Here is a 24,155-nt window from a genome sequence, read left to right on the forward strand (position 1 = left end):
CTTCTAAACCCCCAACATTTCTCCTAGCATAGTTTTTTTCAGACCTTTATTCCATCAAAGTACCATGACTCATTCCCTCATATTCAACACTGTTGAACAAACAGCTATTTTAACTACTTGCTTGTGCTTGCTTTGCTAATATAAAGTTGACTATGTATCTCTTCTTTTGAAGATGGCATGTCTGCATTCTACTATATTTAACAACTTTTTTTGCAGATGCAGTTGAGATTAACTGAAAATCTCTACCCGTTACTTTTCACTGCTCCCAATTCATCCCAACGTTCTGGAAATAAGGGAGCAGCATTTAAGTTATACAGACACAACATACTAATTCCATTTCCTGGAATCAGTATTTCTTGGACTTAGTAGTTTTCCTTATCACTCCATTACACTGCAGAATATCTGAGAAAGCATGCCTATTTCATTCTTTAAATCAGAAGCAGATTTTCAGGCTTAACACTTAAGGAGGACAGCATGAGAGTAACTACTGCATACTACATGTCAAAAACAGGATTAAAGCCGAAGTGTTTTAAGGTTCAATTTATGCTACATAGGAAACCTAGTATAGAGGACTACTGCTCTGCAGCTGAAGGAGACAGCTACTATTTGCTGAGCACATATGACCTTAATTTTAAAACTGCCTTCACACAGGAACAGTAGATGTCAGACAGTAGCTGGATGAATTGTACCACTGCCAATGCAGATCCATCATTTCAGAACAATGAATGAGCCAAAAGTAAAGTTCATAAACCCTGACCTTGTCTTTGTTTTGAAAGGGATATTTAATAAGCAGTGTCAAAATGATAGCACACAGGTTTTCGGGAGCTTTTAGCAAAATGTCTAAAATTACCTCAAACTTAACCCTAATGTATTAGGCTTCATATCCACAGTAACATAAAACATAATCTGAGTATGTATACAGATCAAGATATAACAATAGAGATCAACTAACACAGTACTTTGCTCTTTTAGAAATCACCCACCCTTTTTTTTTTAAGTTGGTAGACACAGAACAAAGAATAAGCTGATGCTGCCACAGTGAGGATACAAGTTTCTTAACACAACTGATCGCAACTGAAGAGGATTACCTGAACATGCTTGCCCCACTGCAAGATTTACTGCAAGAAGTACAAAATATCTAGATCCTCACATTTCAGAAAACAAAACACACCACTCACCTGGAGGAAAAAGACCTTTAATTTCATGGACAGAAGAGAACATGCATATGACAATACATGCCTTCTTTGAAGTGATACTAGTCACTGTCAGACATGCACACTCACACTGACAACTAGTGCAATATGGTATGATAAGTCCTATGAAAGAGGCAATTATGTTTAACATTTAACTTGTAAAATAATGAGATATTAATTACAGTTGAGAAGTTTTGAATGAAGAAAGTCAGAGTTCATCATAAACTCCATACGCTATAAACATTTTTATTACTAGGTGCAAACAAATTGTGTGGTACTATTATATTACCTGTAACTGCAAAGAGGGAAACCAATTATCTGCTAGATTTTGTATCTACTGGATTTTGCAGATTAAATATTAATAGCTCCATGGTATTTCAATACTGGATATTAAATATACAATTTGACCTAAAGATTAAAATATCCGGGAAAGTATTCCAAGACCTGTGTCTACAAATCTGACTACAGTACAGCAAAAGTCAGTCCAACCTGAATAATCATATTAGCGACAGAGTTTAACCATACTTAGAAGATTATAAAATTAGAAAATTATCCTCTATCGTTTCATACCACTTTATATTATCACTGAACTGCATAATACTACTTCTTCAAATGTTCCAGATTCAAAGAACGGGCTTGGGGCTCATTTACAAAAAGAAATTTTAGAGTTCAACTTAAAAATGTTATCTTAAATCAACCAATCTAGTTAAGCTAAAAAAAAAAAAAACAAAAACAAACCACCAAAAAAAACAACAACCCCCCCAGAAAAACAAAACCGCACTTAGTGAACTCAGGCTGTCTACTTAACTAAATTTCAACTCCCAAAGTATCCCAAAATATTATAAGCTAGTACTTTGTACGTTATTAAATATTCTGTTATTGCAAAGAAGTTCCAATAATTTCATTTATGAAATTGTGATTTGTTAGGGAAATCTATTCCAGTTCATGGTCTCAAACAAAAGTTTCACTTTTATATATACTGAGACTCATTTACACTATCAAATACAAACAATGAATAATCTGTGACAAATTTGCACTAATATTTAGTATTGGCTTATTACACAATCGGAAGCAGTTACCTTTGAGAAGTCCAGAATTATCAATTGGACCCGGGTACACATTCTGATCTCCCATCTGGTATTTGTCCCAGCTGTCAAAACCAACATATTTTTTCCACTGTTTGAACCAGCGACTATCCACTAGATACCTTAAATGGAAGAAGACACATGAGTTAGTTACTGACACATTACCACTTCCTACAGTACCAATTAATTCACATGAACACACCTGTATTCATCAGTTTTGCAAAATGCAAATGTTTTTCTGTCTGGTTTGCTAGCCATTATCAGCATCTCCTACCAACATGCACTTTAACTGTGGGCAATTAAAGACCCCCTATTCACAGTAGGCAAGAACAGTTTTGCAAGACTGCCAATACAGCATATCAGAATTTGAATGTTAAGTTAAAAAAAAATTTCCCTTTTTAACATGAAATAATATCAGTTTTAATTTCTGTTCTCAATTTGTGAATTCAAGAGATTCAAGTTAAGTTTATAATTAGACAGCACTTTAAAAAAAATGAGAGATAACTTTTAATAAAGCATTTTTTCCTGACAGAGTTTTATTTATAACATCCGTATGCAAGCAGAAAAACTTCAGAACTCTGATGTCCTGTCAAGATCCAGAAAGTGTGGTTTTCTTCCTTTGAGTCAGCATCAACACATACAGTAAATGCTCTGCTTTTGAGGCAGTACTAGATGTTCTTCCTACATATAATTATCAACTTCACACTTCCATATAAAGGGATATCTCTAAACTCAGCCCTACAGTATTTCTACCCAGATCAAACTGTTGCCAGTCTGGTTTTTATGAAGTCCAGCAATACCTACATTTTATATTTTTTTTTGTCCAGAATATCTTTAAGATGCAAAATTTGTTGAGAGAGCCTCATATTTTATTATATATTTAAAAAAATAAAAATAACACAAGGACCTTCATGATTTCTCTTTCCTAGAAGTATCCATCTCCTTCTGTCTGGTGCAGCCCAACCCTTTCTGCTGCTACCCTAGTACATGTCAGAATATCACTATCAGGATGAAACACCAGGTCAAACTAAAGATCACAGGTAATCCTCATTCTTTTCTCCAGCACTTGATTACTAAACTCTTATTTGCAGCATACCAATGAACATGCTACTGAACATTTAAGAGACCTCAAAACTTCCTGGTGATTCAAATACTAGTCTGCTAATACATACAGCTTTATTAGGCAATCATTCTGTAGGAGTTATTCACAAACACCAGGGTAAAACAGAGAAAAAACCATTAGCACCCACAACTCTTCTAACCAAAGTAGTACAAAAACATTGGCTGAGTATACATTTTACTGAATAGGTTTAAAAAATATACATGAGTGGGGACTCACATTTGTGCTTGTAAATGATGCAACTCAGTAATAATTAAAAAACCTAAGATATTTAAGTTTTGACTTATTTCTTCTTCTCAAGTTTTTCTTTCTTACACACACAGATCAAGCCTGGAGTAAGCCTCCAGAAGTACTCCTAGCAAATCTTTGGTAAAGAAGGAGTTACTACTAAGAAGTACTCAGTGAATCTTCATAGTCAATTTATCAGATTTTCTTCTCAGTAAGTCCCAATATTTCAGTTTCTACACAATATACTCATGTATGTGTGTGAATCTGTAGGCAAAAGTCCTTTGGAAATTTAAGCGGAAGAAGGCATTAGAAGATCACCATAGGCTTAGTTCCCCTACATTGCTTCAAAACCATCAAACACTAAGGTCTCAAACACAACTTTACAACATCTATGACAATGGCATCCTAATTCACATGGCAAACAGTCTTGATTCAAAATACATTTACATCAACAGTAATAATGAGTCTGTGAACAAATTACTTCTAGTCTTCGCTTGTAACTACCTTAAGCAAACAAATAGTAAAGGCAGAGCTATGTCTCAACCAAATTTCTCCTTCATTCACCAATGCCAACCGTACCCTGGAGACACTCACCAATGCAGCATGGTACATTTACCATCCATATGTCAGTATAACACTTGGTCTGGTATCTATTCTACTATCACAACCTGTTACTACTGCTCAGGAGTCATCAACTACTATGAGTTGCTATCTCTTCTGAAATTGCTCTGTACACAACTTTGTCCTTGAACTTGCAACACACAATTTCTTTCTGAAATTTTAAGCACATAATAGTCAGAAAACAGCTTCAAATTGCTTTCTGAACCAAAACCATATTGAAAAAAATGTTAACTTTTCTTAAATTAAGGAAATCCCACCAGATTATTAATGAAAACAGCATGGTTGAAGGTCTGGTTCAGAAAGATGCAATACTTAACATCACTGTGATTTTGCAATATTGAATCATTTTAAAGCAGCACGGCCAGGCACTAAATATTTCAGTTATGTGGCAGTATTCCCTTGAAATCCCGTTGCACATGGCAGGGGGGTTGGAACCACAGATCTTAGGGTCCTTTCCAGCCCTAACTATTCTATGATTCTGTGATGTGTTTTGTTTTGAGCATGTTTAGAATGTAATAGGGAACAATACTGGACAAGGCTAAGCTGCATTACAGATGGTGAAATTTGGGATAAAACAGTAAAAAAAAAGATAAAAAATGCAGGCAATTGAAAAAAATAAACTGAGTTAAACTTTATTAAGTCCTCAGTACAGGAAAGATACGGACATGTCAGAGAGGGTCCAGGGGAGGGCCACAAATACTGCCAGAGGGATGGAGCACCTCTCCTGTGACAAAAGGTTGAGGGTTGGGGTTGTTCAGCCTGGAGAAGGCTCGATGGAGACCTAGCAGCCTTCCAGTATTTGAAGGGGAGAGACTTTTTAGCAGGGCCTGTTGCAATAGGATGAGGGGTGATGGTTTTAAAACTAAAAGAGGGAGGATTCAGGCTGGATGTGAGGAATACATTTCTTACAATGAGTGTGGTAAAACACTGGCACGGGTTGCCCAGAGAGGTGATGGCTGCCCCATCCCTGAAGACATTCAAGGCCGGGCTGGATGTGGTTCTGAGCAACCTTATCTAGTTGAAGCTGAATGTCCCTCTGCTCAATGCAGGAGGGTTGGACTAGATGACCTTTGAAAGTCCCTTCCAACCCAAACTATTCTATGATTCTTTCTTTGTTTTACCCTTTTCCCAGCATTAATCTAGTTAAAATCTGTGGAAGTTCCAGGCTCACACATATTTCACACTTCAAAAATCAAACTCTTTCACTATGAATACACTGATTTCTTGACCACTTTTCATCATCTGCTGTCTGGTGAAGATATAAATACCTAACAAAGCAGTGAGCTTCTCAAAATAATTCAGATCTTTGTGTACAGAAAACCTCATTTTGGAACACAAGAAAGTATCTAAGTAAAGCTTTACTGTTTTACTTAAAAGCCCTTTCTGAACTTAACTTTTCAGGTTCTCCTAACTCAGTAGCAGATGAGCACTGCAGCAAAACCTATGAAACCATAAACCTTAAACTGTTGTGAAATCAAATCACAAACAACTTCGACTGCCACAAATGACCAGTTTGTGAAAACAGACATATAATGTTACAATCTACAAGTAATTTAAAATTTGGCATTATCATTTGTTTAAAACAAGTATTAAAAAAAAAAACAAAAAACAAAACAGACAAAAGCAAAGATACAAACTTTAAGACTTGCAAAGTCTCTTCAAAACACAATGTTTGCCCTCACGCAATACATAAAGTGAAGTAACGTTATGAGAGCTCCACACTATGCTTTAAAATATTTGGTATGGTTGCTACTAGATGCTTTCAATTCTATTTTTACTCTCATAAAGTCCTCCCCTAAGCAATATTGCAATAGGAGAGAAAAAACTTAAATTAGGTTTATATCTTACAGAAATAACATCTACAGTCAATATTCAGATGCAGATGCCTTCAGATACAATCTGGTTCAATGAAGGCAAGAATGCTTTTGGATGTACAGACTCAGCAGGGAATGCAGAACGGTTTAAAAGTCTTTTCTCTAACAGATTCTATGTCCAACTCATGCCCAAGGTACGCCATCTTCATCTATTACCCAGAAATGTGAGGGGGCTGGGGAGAGAATACAGCAGACAGAAGCTTGCAATAAGGAATTTAGCCTATTTAAAGACCACAAGCAAGAATTTAAGAATTCAGTGAAAAAACACAAAGATAGTCCACTTGAAAATTCAGTAAGAGACAAGAGATCTCTACAAATATTTTCTCGCCAAACAATAACTAACTTTTGCAGTTAAATGAGTGCTATTTTCTGTTTCCTGGAAGAGAAGAACAGACACTAGACTACCATGGAAGTTTGAACTGGTATGACCATTAAATAGGGTGACTTTATTCTACACAGTGCATATACAATTGATATAGGTCTGATATTAAATATAATTTTTTCTTTACCCTGAGTTTGCCAGAAGAAGCCTGATCTTACTGTAATTCAATCATTGGTATTGTGTCTTTTTTCTTTTTAAAGTACAAGTAGGAGCACTTCTTCCCACATTTCCAAAAATCCATTCTTTTACTCTGCCCATACAAATCCCAATTCCTTTTACAATGGCCTATTAGTATTTGACTAATTTTTCTTTAACAAATGGAAAAAAGTATATAGAATTTGATTAATCTGACATACGCTTGCCCTTTGCTTTATACACTAAGTTTTCAGCCTTATGAACATACTCATGCAGGACAGCATTCTCACCTTTCTCTTCTGCTGAGGCCATCCATCACTATTCCGTAATAGCGATAATTCTGTGCTTATGAATGCAGTCACGCTCAGGTATCCATCCTACCACCAGATTTGCCAGCTCTGTCCCCTACTCTATCCTATGGCCTCCACTTTCTTGATCTGAATTTGAATGAACGATTAATATTAAAGAAGAAAAGCTGTAATTTTACACAGAGGGGAAATAATCATATAGGCAAACTGCCCATTGTTTTAATTAATGCTTAACAAAGTGCTGTTCCTCTAGAAATATACTACTTTTCGAATCCTTTGTGTTAAATATCTGATCATACACCAGTAACACAGTGATTAAAGAAAATTTTGATAATTGGACTTAACAGTACAAGAAAGCTTGGGGTCCATTGCTCTAGGTTTTAAATTACCTATTCCAACACTTCATCCATTTTATTACTCCACATATAATTCCTTTTGCCACCAACCGAATTTTGCTTTGCATGTGTCGTTACAGTTCTCTTTAACTGAAATGTTGTAACATTTCTGTTTCCCAACACAAACTTGAAAAACTTACATCACTTCCCTTCAAATTTAGGAATCTGTACTTACACACTCAAAAAAGAGATTAGTATTTCTAGCCTAAAAAGTTGAAAGGCCACAAGTCATGCAAGAATGTAAGCATGGTAAGAACTAAACATAGGCAAATGGTTCCTGCCATGGAAGGAAAATGCTGAAGGCAAACTGAATCGTCAAAAAATTTACATGAGATTTGACATTCTCAGAGCAAAGTCTATCTAGTAGTACAATGGAGAAAAGCAAAATGGAGAATGCATGACCATGAAAAATTTGACCTTTCCTGTTTTCTTACTTAAATTCAGTAGTACTTTGCTTAAATTTGAAGTACTTTGTTAGACTGAAGCATTTTGGACATATGGACAAACCTGCAAGAAACAACAAAAGAAGCAGCTAAGTGGGTGCAAAACACTATTCTAAGACTGAATTCTGCAACTCTAAGTTTAAATCTATATAAACTATTTAAAGTTAATATCTGTAAAGCATAATTAAAATGGATTTCTTTCAGACAAACAACAGCCTACATGTATTTTCTGTAAGATGCGGTCTACTGAAGATTATTGAGAAGACTGAAAAGGAAGGATCATAAAATCTATGTGTACTTTAGGGCAAAGCTTAATGCTTTGGTTAATATTGTCTGTAATATGAAGCAGTACATATCTATCCCTGTATTAATTTTTTCATAGAGTGAACAAGGAAGATCAATTTATTAGGTTAAGGAGCAAACAGGCCACTGCCAGTTCCCAGGATGTTTTACAGACCATATCACACTCTAATAATCAAATTGAAACAAAAATAGTATAGATTTGATATAGCACTATACATCTTACTAGAGCCTACTGAAATACCTGCTAACCACAGATTATAGCTTATAGAAAGTACTGCCTTGCTCACTATCCCAGTACTCAGCTCTAATATCCTTCATAAACAAAGCTAAGCAGGACTTACGTAAGTCCAGTAACAAACTTATGTTTCATTTAGAGATAACTGCTTTTAACTGACTCAGGACCTACCAACATTGTTTAGACTTCTCCGTTTACAGAATTAAGGAATCTTTATTCTTGGACAGATACTGTTGAGGACAAACTCAGTAGACGAGCTCCTACAGTGTTGAGGTAAATGCATTACATGCAAAAGAAGGATTTACTGAATTTATATAGATGGGAAAAAAATTACAGATTCTGAAAAATGTTAGCAGACACTGTAGTTGTGATTTCTTACACTGGCTATATGTATGTATGTGCATATATATGCACATGTATATATATTTTATACATATTAGGCATTTTAATGAGAATTATGCTATTTTTACTTCAATAGAAACCTGATACAGGTGAGAGACATTATTTTGAGTTCCTGTGGACTACAGTCACAGCAGCTGTAAACTTTTCTTAATCAATAGATGAAATACTACTTTTCCAATGAGATTAGGGAAACTTAAAACCTACATTCAAATGCCATACAGTTCCCTCATGTTTATGCAAGGATATATTATGTTAAAGATTATGCTGAAAAAAAAAATTAATGCAATTACACCCTACTCACTTTAGGGGATCAACCTGCTAAAGCACTTACATAGCTAAAATACAGACTTCTTTGCATTAAGGGGAAAAGTAAAAATCTGAAATTCATAAGACTATAGCTTTTGATCCTACACGCACATCCAGTATAGCATTCTCACCATGATCAACAAGACTACCCATCTACACAAAACAGAGGAGGCAAACTGTAACAAGGCAACTTATTGTAACATTGATGTAAAAGTATCCATGATACAAGTTATAATGGCCATGGTACAATCAACCACCTGAAAACTAAGTATTACCTACAGGGCACATTCAGTAATTTAAGGCGACAAGACATACCTCAAGTAAATGGAAGTACATCTGCTAAAACCTCATTTCTTAAGTAATGATTTGATCATTTTTTAGAAGAAGATTATTAAAAACTTGGCACACGCACTTGAGACCAGATATGCTTCACCGAATATATGTTGCCCTGGATACAAAAATAGCACATTGTGTATTAGTAAAACAGAGACAGAAAATATCTATACACTGAACTTGGTGTAATGTTTTGCTTTTATTTTTGTTACAATTACCTAATGCAGGAAACAGTGTAATGTTACAGGAGTTTTTTCAACTGTGGACCTGACTAAGGCTACCCCAGGACACCTTAAAAAACATGCCCTATCCATTTTTTAAAACTATGGTTAAGAAATGTTTGTTACTTAACTCTGATGGAAACAACATGCCACTCTAGCAGGAAACATAACTTCTGCTCTATTAGATGTCATCACTCAAGCAATGAGCAGGATAACCAACCCATCTTCAGGGGTAAAACACACCTGGAGGGTTCTAGTAGAGACTGAAGGAGAGATCTGTCTCAAATTTCAAGGTAAGCTGTTTTGCGTGGCAAACCTTAAGACACCTTCACAACAAGGTGAACTGATTAAATCAGCAAATGCTTGATGTTTACAGGCATTTCAAATAAATCATTCACTTCAAACTGCTTGATGAAAACAGAAACCCTAAGTTTGGTTATACTAAGGTGTCCTGGGTTCAGCAGTAGCAGTCATTTTTCTCACATAGAGCCACCAAGCTGATAACAGAAAAGCATAAATTTTGGAATAGCCCAAACTTCTACCCAAAGTAAGAAAAATATTCATGCAGGATTTGCTGAAAATTACACGCAAATATGGTATTATAGCTACTAATATTATTGGAAATATTTGCACAGTCTAGTTACTTTTATGAGTTTTCTCTTAGTTGTATTACATACACTTAAAGAGATCTAAATTTTATTTGAGCAAGTAGAATCAAAAAACTGTAGAACATGTTCATGAATATGTTCTCTGTTTGTCTGGCCTACTTCAGTACTATGCCTTCACTTCTGAGTGGAGCTTCAGATTGCTTCATAAGATCTATGTGCTCTCATCTGTAAAATGCTCCTTACCTATCTGAAGCAGATTTATAATATACAAAGGAGACTTATGCTCTCAAGTCCCCTGAAATGCCAGATGTGGAATAAAACAAGAGGAAATGGAATGAAGCTGCACCAGGGGAAGTTCAAAATGGACATCAGGAAAAGTTCTTCACTGGGCGGGTGGTCAGTCATTGGAAGAGACTCCTTGGGGAAGTGGTCACAGTACCAAGTCTGTCAGAGTTCAAGGAACATCTGGATGACACTTAAGTCATACTGATTACTTTAAGTAGTCCTGCCAGGAGCAGGAAGTTGGCCTCAATAATCCTTATGGTTCCCTTCCAACTTGAGATAAGTTTGATTCCATGAAAACCTCACATCCCTCCAGAGCACAAGAAGAGCTAGTATAGCGAAGGTCTACACTACCTTTGCAGACATGCTACCTCATATAGCCCCTGCAAACAACAACATGGAGAAAACAGCTCACTGCTTATTCTTTGGGTCCCACTGAAATGGGATGAAATGATGTTTATTTCTGGTATTTACACAAGACTGCTCATCTCTGTGATTAAGGACCATTAATCTAGTTCCTGGTTGTGTTCTTGTCAATTACTGGACTTAAGAGTTTCTCCAATATAATCTACAATTTAGAGAGTACTTCTGCCTGGATGCCAAGTGCCCACCAAAGCCACTCTATCACTCCCCTCCTCAACTGGTCAGGGGAGACAAAATACAAGGAAAAGCTTGTGGGTTGAGATAAGGACAGGGAGAAATCACTCACCAATTACTGTCATGGGCAAAACAGACTCAACTTGGGGAAATTAGTTTATTACCAACAGAGAAGGGTAATGAGAAATAAAACCAAATCTAAAAACACCCCCTTCCTCACCTTCCTTCTTCCCAGACCTAACTTTACTCCTAAAATTTCTACCTCCTTTCCCTCAAGTGGCTCAGGGGTACAAGAAATGGTGGTTGTGGTCAGTTCATTGCACACTGGTCTCTGCTACTCCTTCTTCCAGACATTCTTCCCCTGCTCCAGTGTGGGGTTCCTCCCACAGGAGATAGTCCTCCGTGAACTTTTCCAATGCAAGTCCCTCCCACAGGCTGCAGTTCTTCATGAACTGCTCCAGCATGAATCCCTTCCACAGGGTGAAGTCCTTCAGGAATATCCTCCAGTGTAGGTCCCCCGCAGGGTCACAAGTCCTGCCAGCAAGCCTGCTCCAGCATGGGCTCCTCTCTTCACAGGGCCACAGCTTGGCTCACTATGGTCTGCAGGGGAATCTCTTGCTTCACCATCCGGACCACGTACTCCCTCCTTCTTCACTGACCTTCTGCCTGCACAGTTGTTTCTTTCATATATTCTCACTTGTCTCCTCTGACTGCTGCTGCTGTTGTGCAGTTTTCCTTTCTGTTTCTTAAATATGTTATCCCAGAGCCACTACCAGTGCTGCTAATGGACTTCGACTGCAATGGGTTGATATTGGAGCCAACTGGCTTTGGCTCTACCAAACACAGTAGAAGCTTCTAGAAGCTTCTCACAGAAGCCATCCCTGTAGCCCCTCCACTACCAAACCTTGCCACACAAACCCAACACAATTGGATCAGTCAAAATTACAAAAAAAAAAAAAAGACTGTCTCCTTATGAATGATCAAATATAGAGACTTAGAGCAGCTCAAAATGGCATTACTTATACCCTATGAACACTAATTTACAAAAACAAAAGCATAAGCTATTACAATACTTGTAAATGCACCTTCATTTCCTAAAAATCCAACAAATAACAAAAATCAATAATCAATTTACACAAGTTTTAAAATTCTGCAGCTGCACAACCAAGTATGAGCATTCACTCAACAAAAGAAAATAATAATACTAGCAGAAAGGTTGCCAACTGATTTCTAAAATTCCCTTATGGTCTGTAACTTTCTCATGCAATACTGTACGTTTTGATTTAATAAACCTTATTAACACACAATCAGCATCACAGAAGTATAATGACACTCATTCTTTACCTTAACATCCAGGTTGATAGAAAAATATTTGAAGGGTATGACTGTGATCTTGGTATTTCCCACTGCTGTCAAAAGCATTCTGAATTCACTCCTTCAGTTACATACAGACTGAATTAAACAATATGTAACCTAGATTTACTTATACTGACTGATAGGTCAGCCCTTCCACTTCAAAATCAAAACACTTAACTTCAATATGCAGTAAAAGCACTTCACAGACACACACTCCTTCACTGTGTACTACTGGGACATTGTATCTTCTGAACACAAGCTATTTAACACCAAAAACTGTGCAAACTGTCCAGAGAGGTAAGTGAGGATACTGTGAATGAGTACAGATGAAGCAATACTGAGGACAAAGTGGAACAACTGTGTTGCTGAAAGCAAATTAGGACTCCTGTTTAAAGGCACAGCATCCCACTTCTGTTCTTGCACAGCTGCAACTATAAAACTAAGAAAGGTGAAAATGGGTTTGTACCTGTTTTTCTACTAGCCAAAATTACTTAATTAAGTACACTCATGATTAATAGATGTCTTCAAAATTCTACTTTCTTTCAGAATTAACAAGTTCTTGAAACTTTAAGATAATGATGATTATTCTGCTCTAACACATACAAACCAAAACATTTTATTAAAAATGTAGGTAAATCCACAAGAAAAAGATCCATGGGACAGACAGAAAAAAAATTATCACTTAGCTCCCGTTTTTAAGAAATCTCAGTGTAAATATTTCACATTCCACTTCAGAAATGAATCCTCTGTTCCACTAAATGCACTGAGATTATTTTAAATCAACTACTCAGTCAAATTTTCCCTACAGCTCCCCATGCTCAGCTCCTACAGTGTGCTGCAATAGCCTAAGCAGCACTTCACACACATCAAGAGGCTGACCAAAAAGCCTGATTAAGCCAAAATTAATGGACTTCATTTTAAAGTTAAAATTTCAGTATGAGCATTACATTAATAACCATGTAAGTAATTTGTATTAAACTTACAAATTTTCCATTTAAATAGACTTTTCATTAAAAAATAATCTAACCCCTAAATCAATGTTTGACTTCCAATTTCCAGGCAAAAAGCCTGACACAAACTTGATTTTGAGTTTAACATGCGCTCACCCTGCCCAATCAATTAACAGACGAAAACTGCACCTACACAGTTCCCTTGCATTTTCCCAGAAGAATTTTAAACGGACCATTTTCTATATCTTCATAAGCTGCTGGTGAAATGCTGCACCACTGCACATGCAATGAGACTAATCTAACGCAAAACTTCAACCACAAAATCCTAAAGACAAAAATCAGTAAATTCAACCTCACTTAAAAGAAAAAGCAGCCAAGTTTCAAGTCTATCCCTGGAACACTGATGTGGTGTTCCTTGTTTCTCATATGAAGCCATCAGAACAGTTTAGGATATTATTCCAAATGTTACTGAGATACAGGCCCATAACATCTCAATAAGGTCTCAGTGAAATCAAGCAAAATATTCTATTAATGTTCAGCCTAGATTCTGTTCATGTACAGGACAATGATGAGTGATTAAATGCGGAAAACACTGAGAAGACCACAGCGTAAAATGCTATTAAAGTTACACACTTCATCATCAAGGTTATCATCAATGACGGGCACTGCAGGGTTTTTAGGTAGGGCTACATAAGCCTGTCCATCAAGATTCATGAGTTTTCATTGCAACCAGAATTAAAATGCTTCTATATTTTTGCTGGGACAATTCTTTAAATACACTCCTGGAGGGGAAACCCTTTAAGGTTGAACATTTTGAATCTACCAGTCATTCACCAGGAAGAATTTTTACTCCACTTAAATTTTTCCCTTATTTTCTTCAGTGACTGAGTTTTACAATTAAAAAGCCAAGAAAATTCCCACAATGCAAAAAGGAAAAAAAAAAATAGTATCTTCTTCACCTTCCAAAAGATGCAAGCTATGGATAACAATGGTACTCCCTCTGGACTCACCAGAAGAGATGTGTACCGGAGACATGCCTGAATGAACCCAAAATACTATACTCCAGTAGTTTTCACTATTTGCAGGTCTTAGAAATCAAGAACAGATTAAGAATCACCACTCTGTAAAGTGATGACTGGCACCAAAATTCGTTGGCTAGCAGGGCTGGAAATCAACATCTTCCTTCTGGTCTAATCCTGACTAGCTTCAGTTTACATAGTGTCTTAAATCTTTATCTGCTCAGCTAAAAATCCTTATCTTAGAAGACATCTTCTTGTGTAAGTAATTCCAGCACAAGACTCAACATTCCACCAAAACAAAGGCCCTTAAAGCTCTACTCTGGAAGGCAAAGCTGCTGCCTTTCCTATTAAATTTTAAGAATTTTTTAACTAATTCCAAACGAACACCTTCTGTGACATGTTGACACCAGAACTGGATAGTATGAATGGTTTCACTAACATATTACTGTATACAGTACACCTTTGTACTGCTAATCGGCATTCCCTATTCAAACATCTAAAGATTGCTTTTGTTCTCTTAGCCACCAAATAAACTCCTTGTGATAGTTATATGTCCACTGTAACAGCCCAATCATTTTCCACTGCTTTGAAAAAACACAAGTAACATCTACAGTCTCATCTGCTCACAAATTGCTATGGCAAGCAGTAGACAAAAGAAGCACAGTGGAGAAAGAGAGAAAAAAAAAAGGTGCAACTGACTGCTAAGGCTGTGCTATTAGCCATTACTAGTCACTACTACCCACTGTAAGTGAACTGTTTATTGGCAGGTGATATTTAAAGGTGAGAAACATGGTCTCACATTCTAGAGCATGGACAGCCAATGGGTGAAGGAGGTAGTAAAGAGCCTGAAAGCATTTGTAATGTCATATTGTAATGTCATATTTAAGTAACTGAGACATCTCTAAGTACAGGAACTACAAGGAACACACGGCTGAAAGCGGTCTTGAAGATAAAGACAAGAAATTTTACTTCAATATATGGAGGATTTTACAGATATATTCACATGAAATCACACACACAAATCGACAGAGTCTTCATCACCTTCTTAAGAGAACTGTTCCAAGATCAGTAACTTTCAGTATTGCAAAAATCTATCTCAGTGACACTGTAAAAAACAGAATAGCTTGGCAAGATTCTTGAGAATATCACTGCAGCTACAAAGGCATTAAATAACATCATCAAGACCAGTTGGTCATGCAAATTATGCAGTGGCTAAAAAAAATGATGAACATCAACAGTTCTTCAGTTTCTGAGAGAAGATACAGGAAGACACAGAGTTTAAATTTCTCTGCAGCTGTAGGAACTAGTATTTTTTGTCTTTCTAGATGACAGATTAAAATCTCCACAAACAGTAAATATTGCTCCTCACTCTCCAAGTACTAACAGAATTTCAAAACACTATAGAGAAGTAATCATATACTCTAAAGCTATGAGATACACAATGAAATGCAGCACTACTTCTCTTCCAAAACAGAATTCTAGGTCATTCAACCACAGAACTTGAAGGTTCTTTAGATAATATTGCAAGAAGACAGACTTGTATAAAATTAAAGTCCCACAGAATGACTATGTGGTCTGCTGAACTGACTAATAAAAAAGTCAACATTTTTTAAAAACATCTGATAAATCAAGGAGGATCTTGCTTGGAAAAGCTTAAATTTTAGGTTTACTTAATGTCTGTTTAGAAAAATAGGGCAAATGCAGCGATGGCAGTATCTTCAATCTCTCCTAGTTTAATAATTTAATTTATTAACCACCCATACAGGAATGCAAAAAAGACTACTGGGATAAGCTACCCCAAAATCTTGTGTCTGAGGGCAGGAGACAGTCAAATGATGCTAGCCTTGTCTGTCTGTTGAAGCAATATATTTTAACCTATACTATCCTCGAGCTACTCTTAAAAACATTCTACAGAATGTCTTGTGTACAATTCTACAGTTTGCTAAACTGCCTGTTCAAAGGTGCGTTTTTTTATTCAATTCTTTTCCAACATCTAACTCTAAAAATGTTGGATTTCAGTCAGTTTCATTGCTTTCTCTCTGCCAATGCACATGAAGAACTAATGAAGAAATTCAATGCCCTCTTTATAGATATGACTTGCCTTTCTTTGCTCTATTCTTTAGTTCCTTTTTTCTTACAGGAAACCCCCAAAGCTTTATACTTTCCTTATATAGCTTATTGTTCTCTACACTATAAATTCTGAAAAGCATGGACAAGACTTTCAGCATAAGGCAGTATTTTTAAAAGGACTGCATTTTAGTGCTTAAAAGCTCAAAGCTGATACAGTATTGTTCACATTTTTTTCAGCAATATTTACTATTGAATGAACGAAAACTGCAATTCTGAATCATGTCTCACAGCACTTGACCTGTTCTGTTTCCTTACAGATGTCCTGAAAGATCAAAAAGCTACCGACAAAATACCTCTGAAAAAAGCATTCAGGCTAAAATATCCATTAATTTGTGAAGTTAAATATGTAGCTCTAAGTATAAAACCTATGAACACACATGTATACACATTTATGTAGCTAGAATAGTTCATAAGCCAAAGTTAAAATGACTTTGCCATAGCTTACTCAATCTTCAAACATTTGATTAATATCAGTGTCATTTTCACAGCTGGATATATAGAAGCTTTTCCTTAACTGATTTTTTTCATGTTAAAATATTTAATGTACTAAAAAAAAAAAAAAAAAGCAGTAAACCTACTGTTTTAGTCATCACTTTAACTCGTCATAAAGTTACTTTCACTTTGAATAATATTAACTGTTTGAGACATTTCTGTAGTATCTGGGAATTACCCAACAGAACCACTGAAAAAAAAAATCATTAAGATTACAAGCCTAAGCACCCTTTTACTACTGCTGGTCATTTTCAACACTACCATGTGAATTGATTTCCTTTTTCTACTTGCTCAGATTTTTTTTTAGTTTAAAAGCAGTCTGTTCATATGCCAAAACTGAACATATACTCAGCAGTATTTGAATAATGCATCAGAATGTATGCTTCTGACACATGCTGCAGTATCAACACTGTTAAATATAGTCTTTTATAGAACTGAAACAGTGAGTGATGACAGCTGAAATGAGGTGGGCAAGTTCTACTTTTGTGTATTCATACTTAATTTTCAGTAAGTGAACGCTTCAGCCTTTGTCTTTGGGTGACAGTTTCACACAGGAAGAGATGAAGAGGTTGAGCGGTGGAAAAAGCCTCAGTTCCTCCCCCTCTAAAAAAAAAAAAAGCCCTGTTTCCTAGCCTCAGAGAACTACAACTACAGGAGCTCAATTACCAAGTACACACTAGAAAGCCGTTTAGGTAACTTAAATCTTTTCAACCATGGATTATTCTGCCGACAATCTGGATGGCATTAGAAATATTTTCTGGCTGACCAAGAAAATAAATGTTTTTAAACTCTTGTTGTGGAACAGGTACCACAAGGGTTCGTGTGCACCTTCGAGGGCGGTTTCTTCAACACTTGAGACGTACAGAGACAAAATAAAATGAACACTTATCACAGCCGCGGACGGGGCTCAAGACACTCCACCGCGGGTGCAGATATTATTTCTGACAACTTGAAGGTGACGCCAGCACCGTTTCAGCCTGGATAATGGCACAACGCCTGGCAAGGGGGCTCCCCTCCCTCGCCCCAATCCTTGCTTTAGCTCTTCTCCCCGACGAGCTCCGGGCTCCTCGTCTCCCGGGGCCAACACCCGGCACCGCGCCCCGCCAGTCATGCCGCTTCTTCCCCTCCCCCGCCCGGCAGGGAGCTGACCTCGGTGCCTGCCCCCGCCGGGCGCCTCAGCGGCGCGGTGCGGCCCTGGCCACCGCCAGCAACCCAAGGCCGAGCCGAGGGCCCGCCGCGCCGCGGTGGCCGGTGCCCTCCCAACACCGGAGGCACCGGGGCGGCGGGGAGAGGGAAGTGGTGCTGCCGCCCTCAGCCAGTCACCCGCCTATTCCCCACCCAGACATATCCCAGGGCACACAGGGGCCAAGCAGCCCCCGGGAGCGGGGCGGGGAAGCTGAGGGAAAGGAGGTCGGTCTTCGGTCTCTCCGCCAGCCAAGCGGCACCGGGGGCGGAGGGTGCCGCCCGCACCGATCAGCTAGCCTAGCCCCCCCCCCCCCCCCCCGCCCCTCCCTCACCAGGTGTCGCCCTTGCGGAGAGCGGTTTTGAGCAGCGCCGCGACGTCGGTGCGCTGTGTCTCCAGATCCGCCGCACCTCCCTCCGCCATCTTCTCCAAGCGGCAGCAGCGGTAGCGGCGGCGGCAGGGGCAGGGGCAGGAGCGGGCCGCGCTGCATGCTGGGAGTGACGCCGACCGGGAGACGCCCTCGTCCCCCTCCCTTCCCAGAATCCGCAGGGCGGGGACCGATGGCAACCTGGGGAGTTGCAGCGCCCCCTAACGGCCAGGAGGTCTTTCGGCTCACCGCCCGGAACGGGCGCGCATGCGCACAACGCCGGCCGGGTCGCGGAGCTCTTACCGGGCAGCCGCGTTGTGCGAGCGGAGCCTTGGGCCGCTGACGCGGAGCGGGTTATGGGGGTGGATGGTGTCTGCGGTGCCGGCGGCCGCAGCGGCTGCACCGCGGCCTGGGCGGCGCCACGCTTGATGGGTGGCGCCAGTGGCTTGGCCTGCCCGCCCCAGGCCAGCGCCGCCGGTGGCGCACGGTATGCCGGCCGCAGCCCCGGTGGGGCGGGCCCCCTTGGGCCCGGTGCGGCCGTGAGGCCTGGCGGCTGCTCCCCGCATGCCCGGCTTTCCCGACGTGGTCCGGGTTGTGTCGTGTGAGGCCGTGGTCTGAAATGAGTCAGGAGATATTTTTTTGTAAAATAAGGAAGTGTCTCCTTTGAGACGTTGCCTTCTGTGTTCTAAGTGAAGCTTATGTGTAATTAGACGCTGTATGCCTTGCTAACAGATGAGTGGTTTGGCCTCCTATAATTCATATAATGATGTAGTCTGTAGTATTGTGCAAATACTGTTGGGAATTCAAATAGGCTGCGTGAGTGCATTAACTTTCCCAGACCTTTGCAGAAACCAGCGGATAATTGTTGTGTTTGTCTCAGTTGCTCTTATCTGAACCTTGTGCAAACAGTGCAGCCTGTCGTTTGGCACTTCACCAGAAAAATAAGTCCATATGTTACGTTACATTAACAGAGTTCTCTCTGTCTTGACACTTGCACATAGATTTCATAAGATCAAAATTGTGTTGAAATTTTAGGCTGGGGTGCTGGTTACAGGTGTCTGACAGTTTTTTCTGGTAGATCTAGCTGATACATCTATAATATGTGTAATTGTGTACCTAGCCCCTTCCTCCACCCAAATCATAGCATACTAAATTGTATGACTAACACTAGGAATATATCTTAGGCTGCCAGTCATATATTATAAGCTATTAAGCATTATTAGCTAATTAGCACTTAGCATGTAGCTACTATAAATAGCACTAAAGCTTGCTCTTTACATATACACACAGCAAGAAAGAGAATGGAAGTATGGCTCTTATGCAACCATGTTAGTCCAAAGCTAAGAAAATATTTTGCCAGGATTATCAGTAAAGATGATGGTGTTGAAATAAAAGCAAAATCAGCATTTGTGGCTGGAAAGGGAGTATGGAAGTCAAACAAAATTTATAAGTAAAACTTGCAAGAGCTTAGAGGGACTTGTGGTGACATTCATGGCTTCTCTAAGGGCTGGAATATGAGATTCCAGGAGGAGGGGCAAGCAAGTTATATTGAGAGCTATGGAGCTAATGGCTGCATTTCTTAAGAGGAAAGAGAATTGAAGTAGACAAGAAGGAGTTTTCCGGCCACTTGAAGAGTAAATTTCTGGATTAGAATCTGAGAGTCTGGAAAGAAGTGTGACACCTTCCCACCATCTGCACACCAGGTCTTGCCAAAGAAGGACAACAGTGTTTTGAGAATTTTCTGTGTGCCAAACTTGATTTTTTGCAAAAAGAAATCTGTATTTTCATAGAAATTTGGAGGAAAATATTTCTCAATCCATGATGCTGGTGAACAGCTTCATTGTCCAGCAGTCTGTAGTAGGACTGTCAACAGTTTACTTTGCTAAAAGGTTCACCTGGAGCCACCTATACTTTTTGGGTTGCATAACTGCAGTTACTAGCTGAAAGGTCTCCTATTCCTGGGTTCAGTCTATTTGTAGAAACAGATACTAGACAAATACTAGGTACTATAAATACTAGACAGAAAAGCATATAATGTGCCACCTGCAGCAGAGCTTTGTCTAGGAATTGCAAAGGAGACACAAGAGTAGCTAAGTCTCCTGGGGCTGCCAGTGCTTCACAAGAAGCAAGTGTGCCTTTTGAAATAGAAGAGCATCCTGAACATGAGAAAAACCTTCCTCTACACAAAAATCTTGGAAAATGCCAGTTAGTGTTAAGTCTGTATTTTTAAAAAAGCTTTCTGATCTACCAAGGAATTGTTTCCAAGTGCCTTTATCCTAGAGAGTGCTGAGGATGTTAAGATTTTAAACCTGGGAAGCAGCACTGGAGATACTGATGAATGACCTGCCCTCTCTGATGAAAAACAGGCATTCGTTCTATAGATTTATGTCTTACTGGCTTTGATGGAACCAAATGTAGGATATTGTAAAGCTAGCTGAGGTGGCAGGCTTTCCAGTAACTACTGGGCCTCTATCCTTACCTGACTTTATTGATATCAGATGAATTTTTATAAACCATGCTTTTTGTGGTTCTAAACATCGATCCCCAAAAAGGGATGCAATTAATACAGTGTATAAGAGCATAGACATTTGGCAAATGGGCTGCAGATAGCAAGCTGTGTGCATTGATGATTTTATTGATTACAGTACAGCATAAAGTTCAGGCTCTCACTTATGGTCTTCAAGTCAGTTACTGGACTTGGCTAAAGAAACTTTGAATATGACTTGATCTCTCTGCTTCTCAGTGGTGGAAACTTGTGTACACAATAAATTATACAGAAATGACAGGCAACTGTAAGTCTCACAGGTACTACAGAAAAATAACTTCACTTCTTACCTCCTTCCTATACTGATGGAATTTTAAACCTCTCTGAAACAATTCAATAAAGAAGGTGAGACAGCAGAAATAACAGTGGACTAAATTGCACAATGGCAAGATAAAGCAGGGCTTCTGTACAAAAATTCAGTACTAATGAAGATCATAGTGGAATCATAGAAGAGTTAAGGTTGTAAAGGACCTTAAGATCATACAGTTCCAACACCCCTGCCATGGGCAGGGACACCTCACACTAAACCATGTCATCCAAGGCTCTGTCCAACCTGGCCTTGAACACTGCCAGGTATGGAGCATTCACAGCTTCCTTGGGCAACCCATTCCAGTGCCTCACCACCCTTACAGGAAAGAATTTCTTCCTTATATCCAATCTAAACTTCCCCTGTTTAAGTTTGAACCCATTACCCCTTGTCCTATCACTACAGTCCATAATGAAGAGTCCCTCCCCGGCATCCCTATAGGCCCCCTTCAGATACTGGAAGGCTGCTATGAGGTCTCCACGCAGCCTTCTCTTCTCCAGGCTGAACAGCCCCAACTTCCTCAGCCTATCTTCATACAGGAGGTGCTCCAGTCCCCTGATCATTCTCATGGCCTCCTCTGGACTTGTTCCAACAGTTCCATGTCGTTTTTATGTTGAGGACACCAGAACTGCACACAATACTCCAAGTGAGGTCTCATGAGGGCAGAGTAGAGGGGCAGGATCACCTCCTTCGACTTGCAAGATGGGGAGCCCAAGGGAGTGTGGGATGAATGATGGACAGAAGCAGCTGAGAATATGCTTTTTTTTTTGAGAGAAATGCAGAATAAATTTAAAAGAGAGGTGGGGAAATAACATGTAATTAAGGTACCTGTTTCTGTCCTGGATGTAAATCCATAACTGCAGTGTAGTTTTTGAGTTGTATTCCGCCTAATTCACTTTGTGCATTGTTTGCCTCATTCATGTAGGCTGAACATAAACAGTTTATATTCTTTTTTTCACCTAGATGAAATTGCAATTACTAAATATTACTGAACACATGTTTGTTAAGAAAAAATATTTTAAAATGTGATAGTTTTTTTATTTAGTTGATTTAATCAGTTACATTTTTAATACTTTTTTAGTATTACCAAATTATTACCATTATTATTACCAAAAGTAATACTATATTACTTAGTATTTAAACTAAGTATTTTTAAATGTTTATGTACCTTTAATTTTTATTTTTTTATATTTGTTTTAATTTGTTATTAATTTTAATTTTTATTTTGAATTTTTAATGTTTATTTTTATTTTTACTATATTACTTAGTATTTACTTAGTATTAGGACTAGTATTACTAAAAGGATGTTTCAAATAAGACAACAAGGGTATAGACTCTTGGAGAACAGAGTGTTATTTTTTAAATGTGTAGCATGACATGCTCAGTTGTCTTTTACCTTCTTATTTTTATGTACTAAATCTAGGACGAGGCATCCTTGGACAAGTCAGAAAGTTCATAGATCCAAATATAGGGGAATGATGATATAGAAGAATTTAGTGGGATCATCGAGCGTGTCCCAGAAGTATTCCCAATTTAATGACAATGGAAAAGACAGTCTTTTTGATTACTCCAATTTAGGATTTTTAAATATTGAGAAGCATTCTTGGTTGTTTTTTTTTTCTTTTGTTTATTTGGTTTTTTTTAAGATTTTCTGAAGAATGGTTTCTAGATAAAAAACTAATCAGCTGAATATGCTATTTAGAAATACTAAAACAATGTTTAAAATCAACATAGTTAATAAATTGTACTTTTATTGATTAAGCATTTCTTCAAGATACACTGGAATATTCAGTTCTAATGACCTAGGACTTAAAAAAAGAATGTTTGAAAAATAGCCCTTGTCTATCATCTGATTTTAATCAGATATTAATTTAAGCAATAATTACTCATTTTCAATAAGAGAAAATTACTTCCCATGTACTTAAGTCAATGCTTTTATCTACAGAAATCTTTTTCCAAATTATTACAGATTAGTTAACCTTTGCGTATCTCTTTAAAAAATGTTTTTCCTGTAAGAATTTTAAGCACCAAAACTAATTTAAAAGGTATGATGGCAAGAGGTTTTAGCCATGGTTGGCAGATACATCAAAACTGTTATCAACGGCTACATTTGATTTGAACATTAGAATGAATCCAAATGTTCTGCTGTATGGTTGCTAAATAAGCTCTTTGGTTTTGAAGGCAAGAGGTAAAATTAAATATATTAACTATGCTCAAAACATGTCAACTAATACAGTTCAAGAGGCGTGAGTTTTAAAAGGATGATTCATAATGTAGGCTCTAAGCGCTAGCTGCTGAGGACATAGGCAATCTGAACAGAGTGTAGAAGTTAGGGTTTGTGAGGTTTGCACATTGTGTGCTAAAAATAGGCTGCTGTTCTGTAAAAAACTAGTTGGTGCTTAAGTGGAAGGAGATAATAGTAAGATTTATAGCAGGACCTAATATAGACAATGGACAAGTTGTAGAAATCAATATTGTTGGTATAGTATGCTTGTTTCAGCATATTCTTACTGCTTGGCTATCTGAAATTTGATAAACTGGTATTCATTTCATTAACTAAGTATCACTGAAATCCAATAGAACATGGACCAATATACCAATCTGGGATTTATTAGAATAACTTCAGATTTTACCTGCACAAATGTGTATGTATGACACATACATGGATGACCATTAAAGAAATACCTCATTTAAGGTAATTTTTTTTATACATGGTATGTAAAATTACATAAAGG

General features: G+C 38.2%; 1 protein-coding gene across 11 annotated transcripts in view; it reads right to left on the minus strand.

Annotated features, from left to right (window-relative positions):
* The window catches only part of USP15 (ubiquitin specific peptidase 15), a 59,767-nt gene extending 41,053 nt beyond the window's left edge, over positions 1–18,714 (minus strand). For 3 of the 11 annotated variants that reach the window (XR_008974420.1, XR_008974421.1, XM_057425582.1), the window contains exons 1-2: positions 18,536–18,713; positions 2,273–2,400 (exon numbers count right to left, since the gene is read on the minus strand). Coding sequence is in view for 3 of the 11 variants with exons in the window: in XM_057425582.1 (XP_057281565.1) it covers positions 2,273–2,400; positions 18,536–18,624 (217 nt within the window). In the remaining 8 variants the exon portion in view is untranslated. Of the gene's footprint in view, positions 1–2,272; positions 2,401–18,535 lie in introns of all 11 variants that reach the window. The other 8 variants (XR_008974417.1, XR_008974418.1, XR_008974423.1 and 5 more) reach the window with 5 other exon arrangements.
* Between the last annotated feature and the right edge of the window lie 5,441 nt (positions 18,715–24,155).

This window comes from Pezoporus wallicus, unplaced genomic scaffold (assembly GCF_028554395.1).
Source record: "Pezoporus wallicus isolate ANWC-B61680 ecotype Strahan unplaced genomic scaffold, APGP_CSIRO_Pwel_v1 contig_4722, whole genome shotgun sequence".
Classification (NCBI taxonomy): Eukaryota; Metazoa; Chordata; class Aves; order Psittaciformes; family Psittacidae; genus Pezoporus; species Pezoporus wallicus.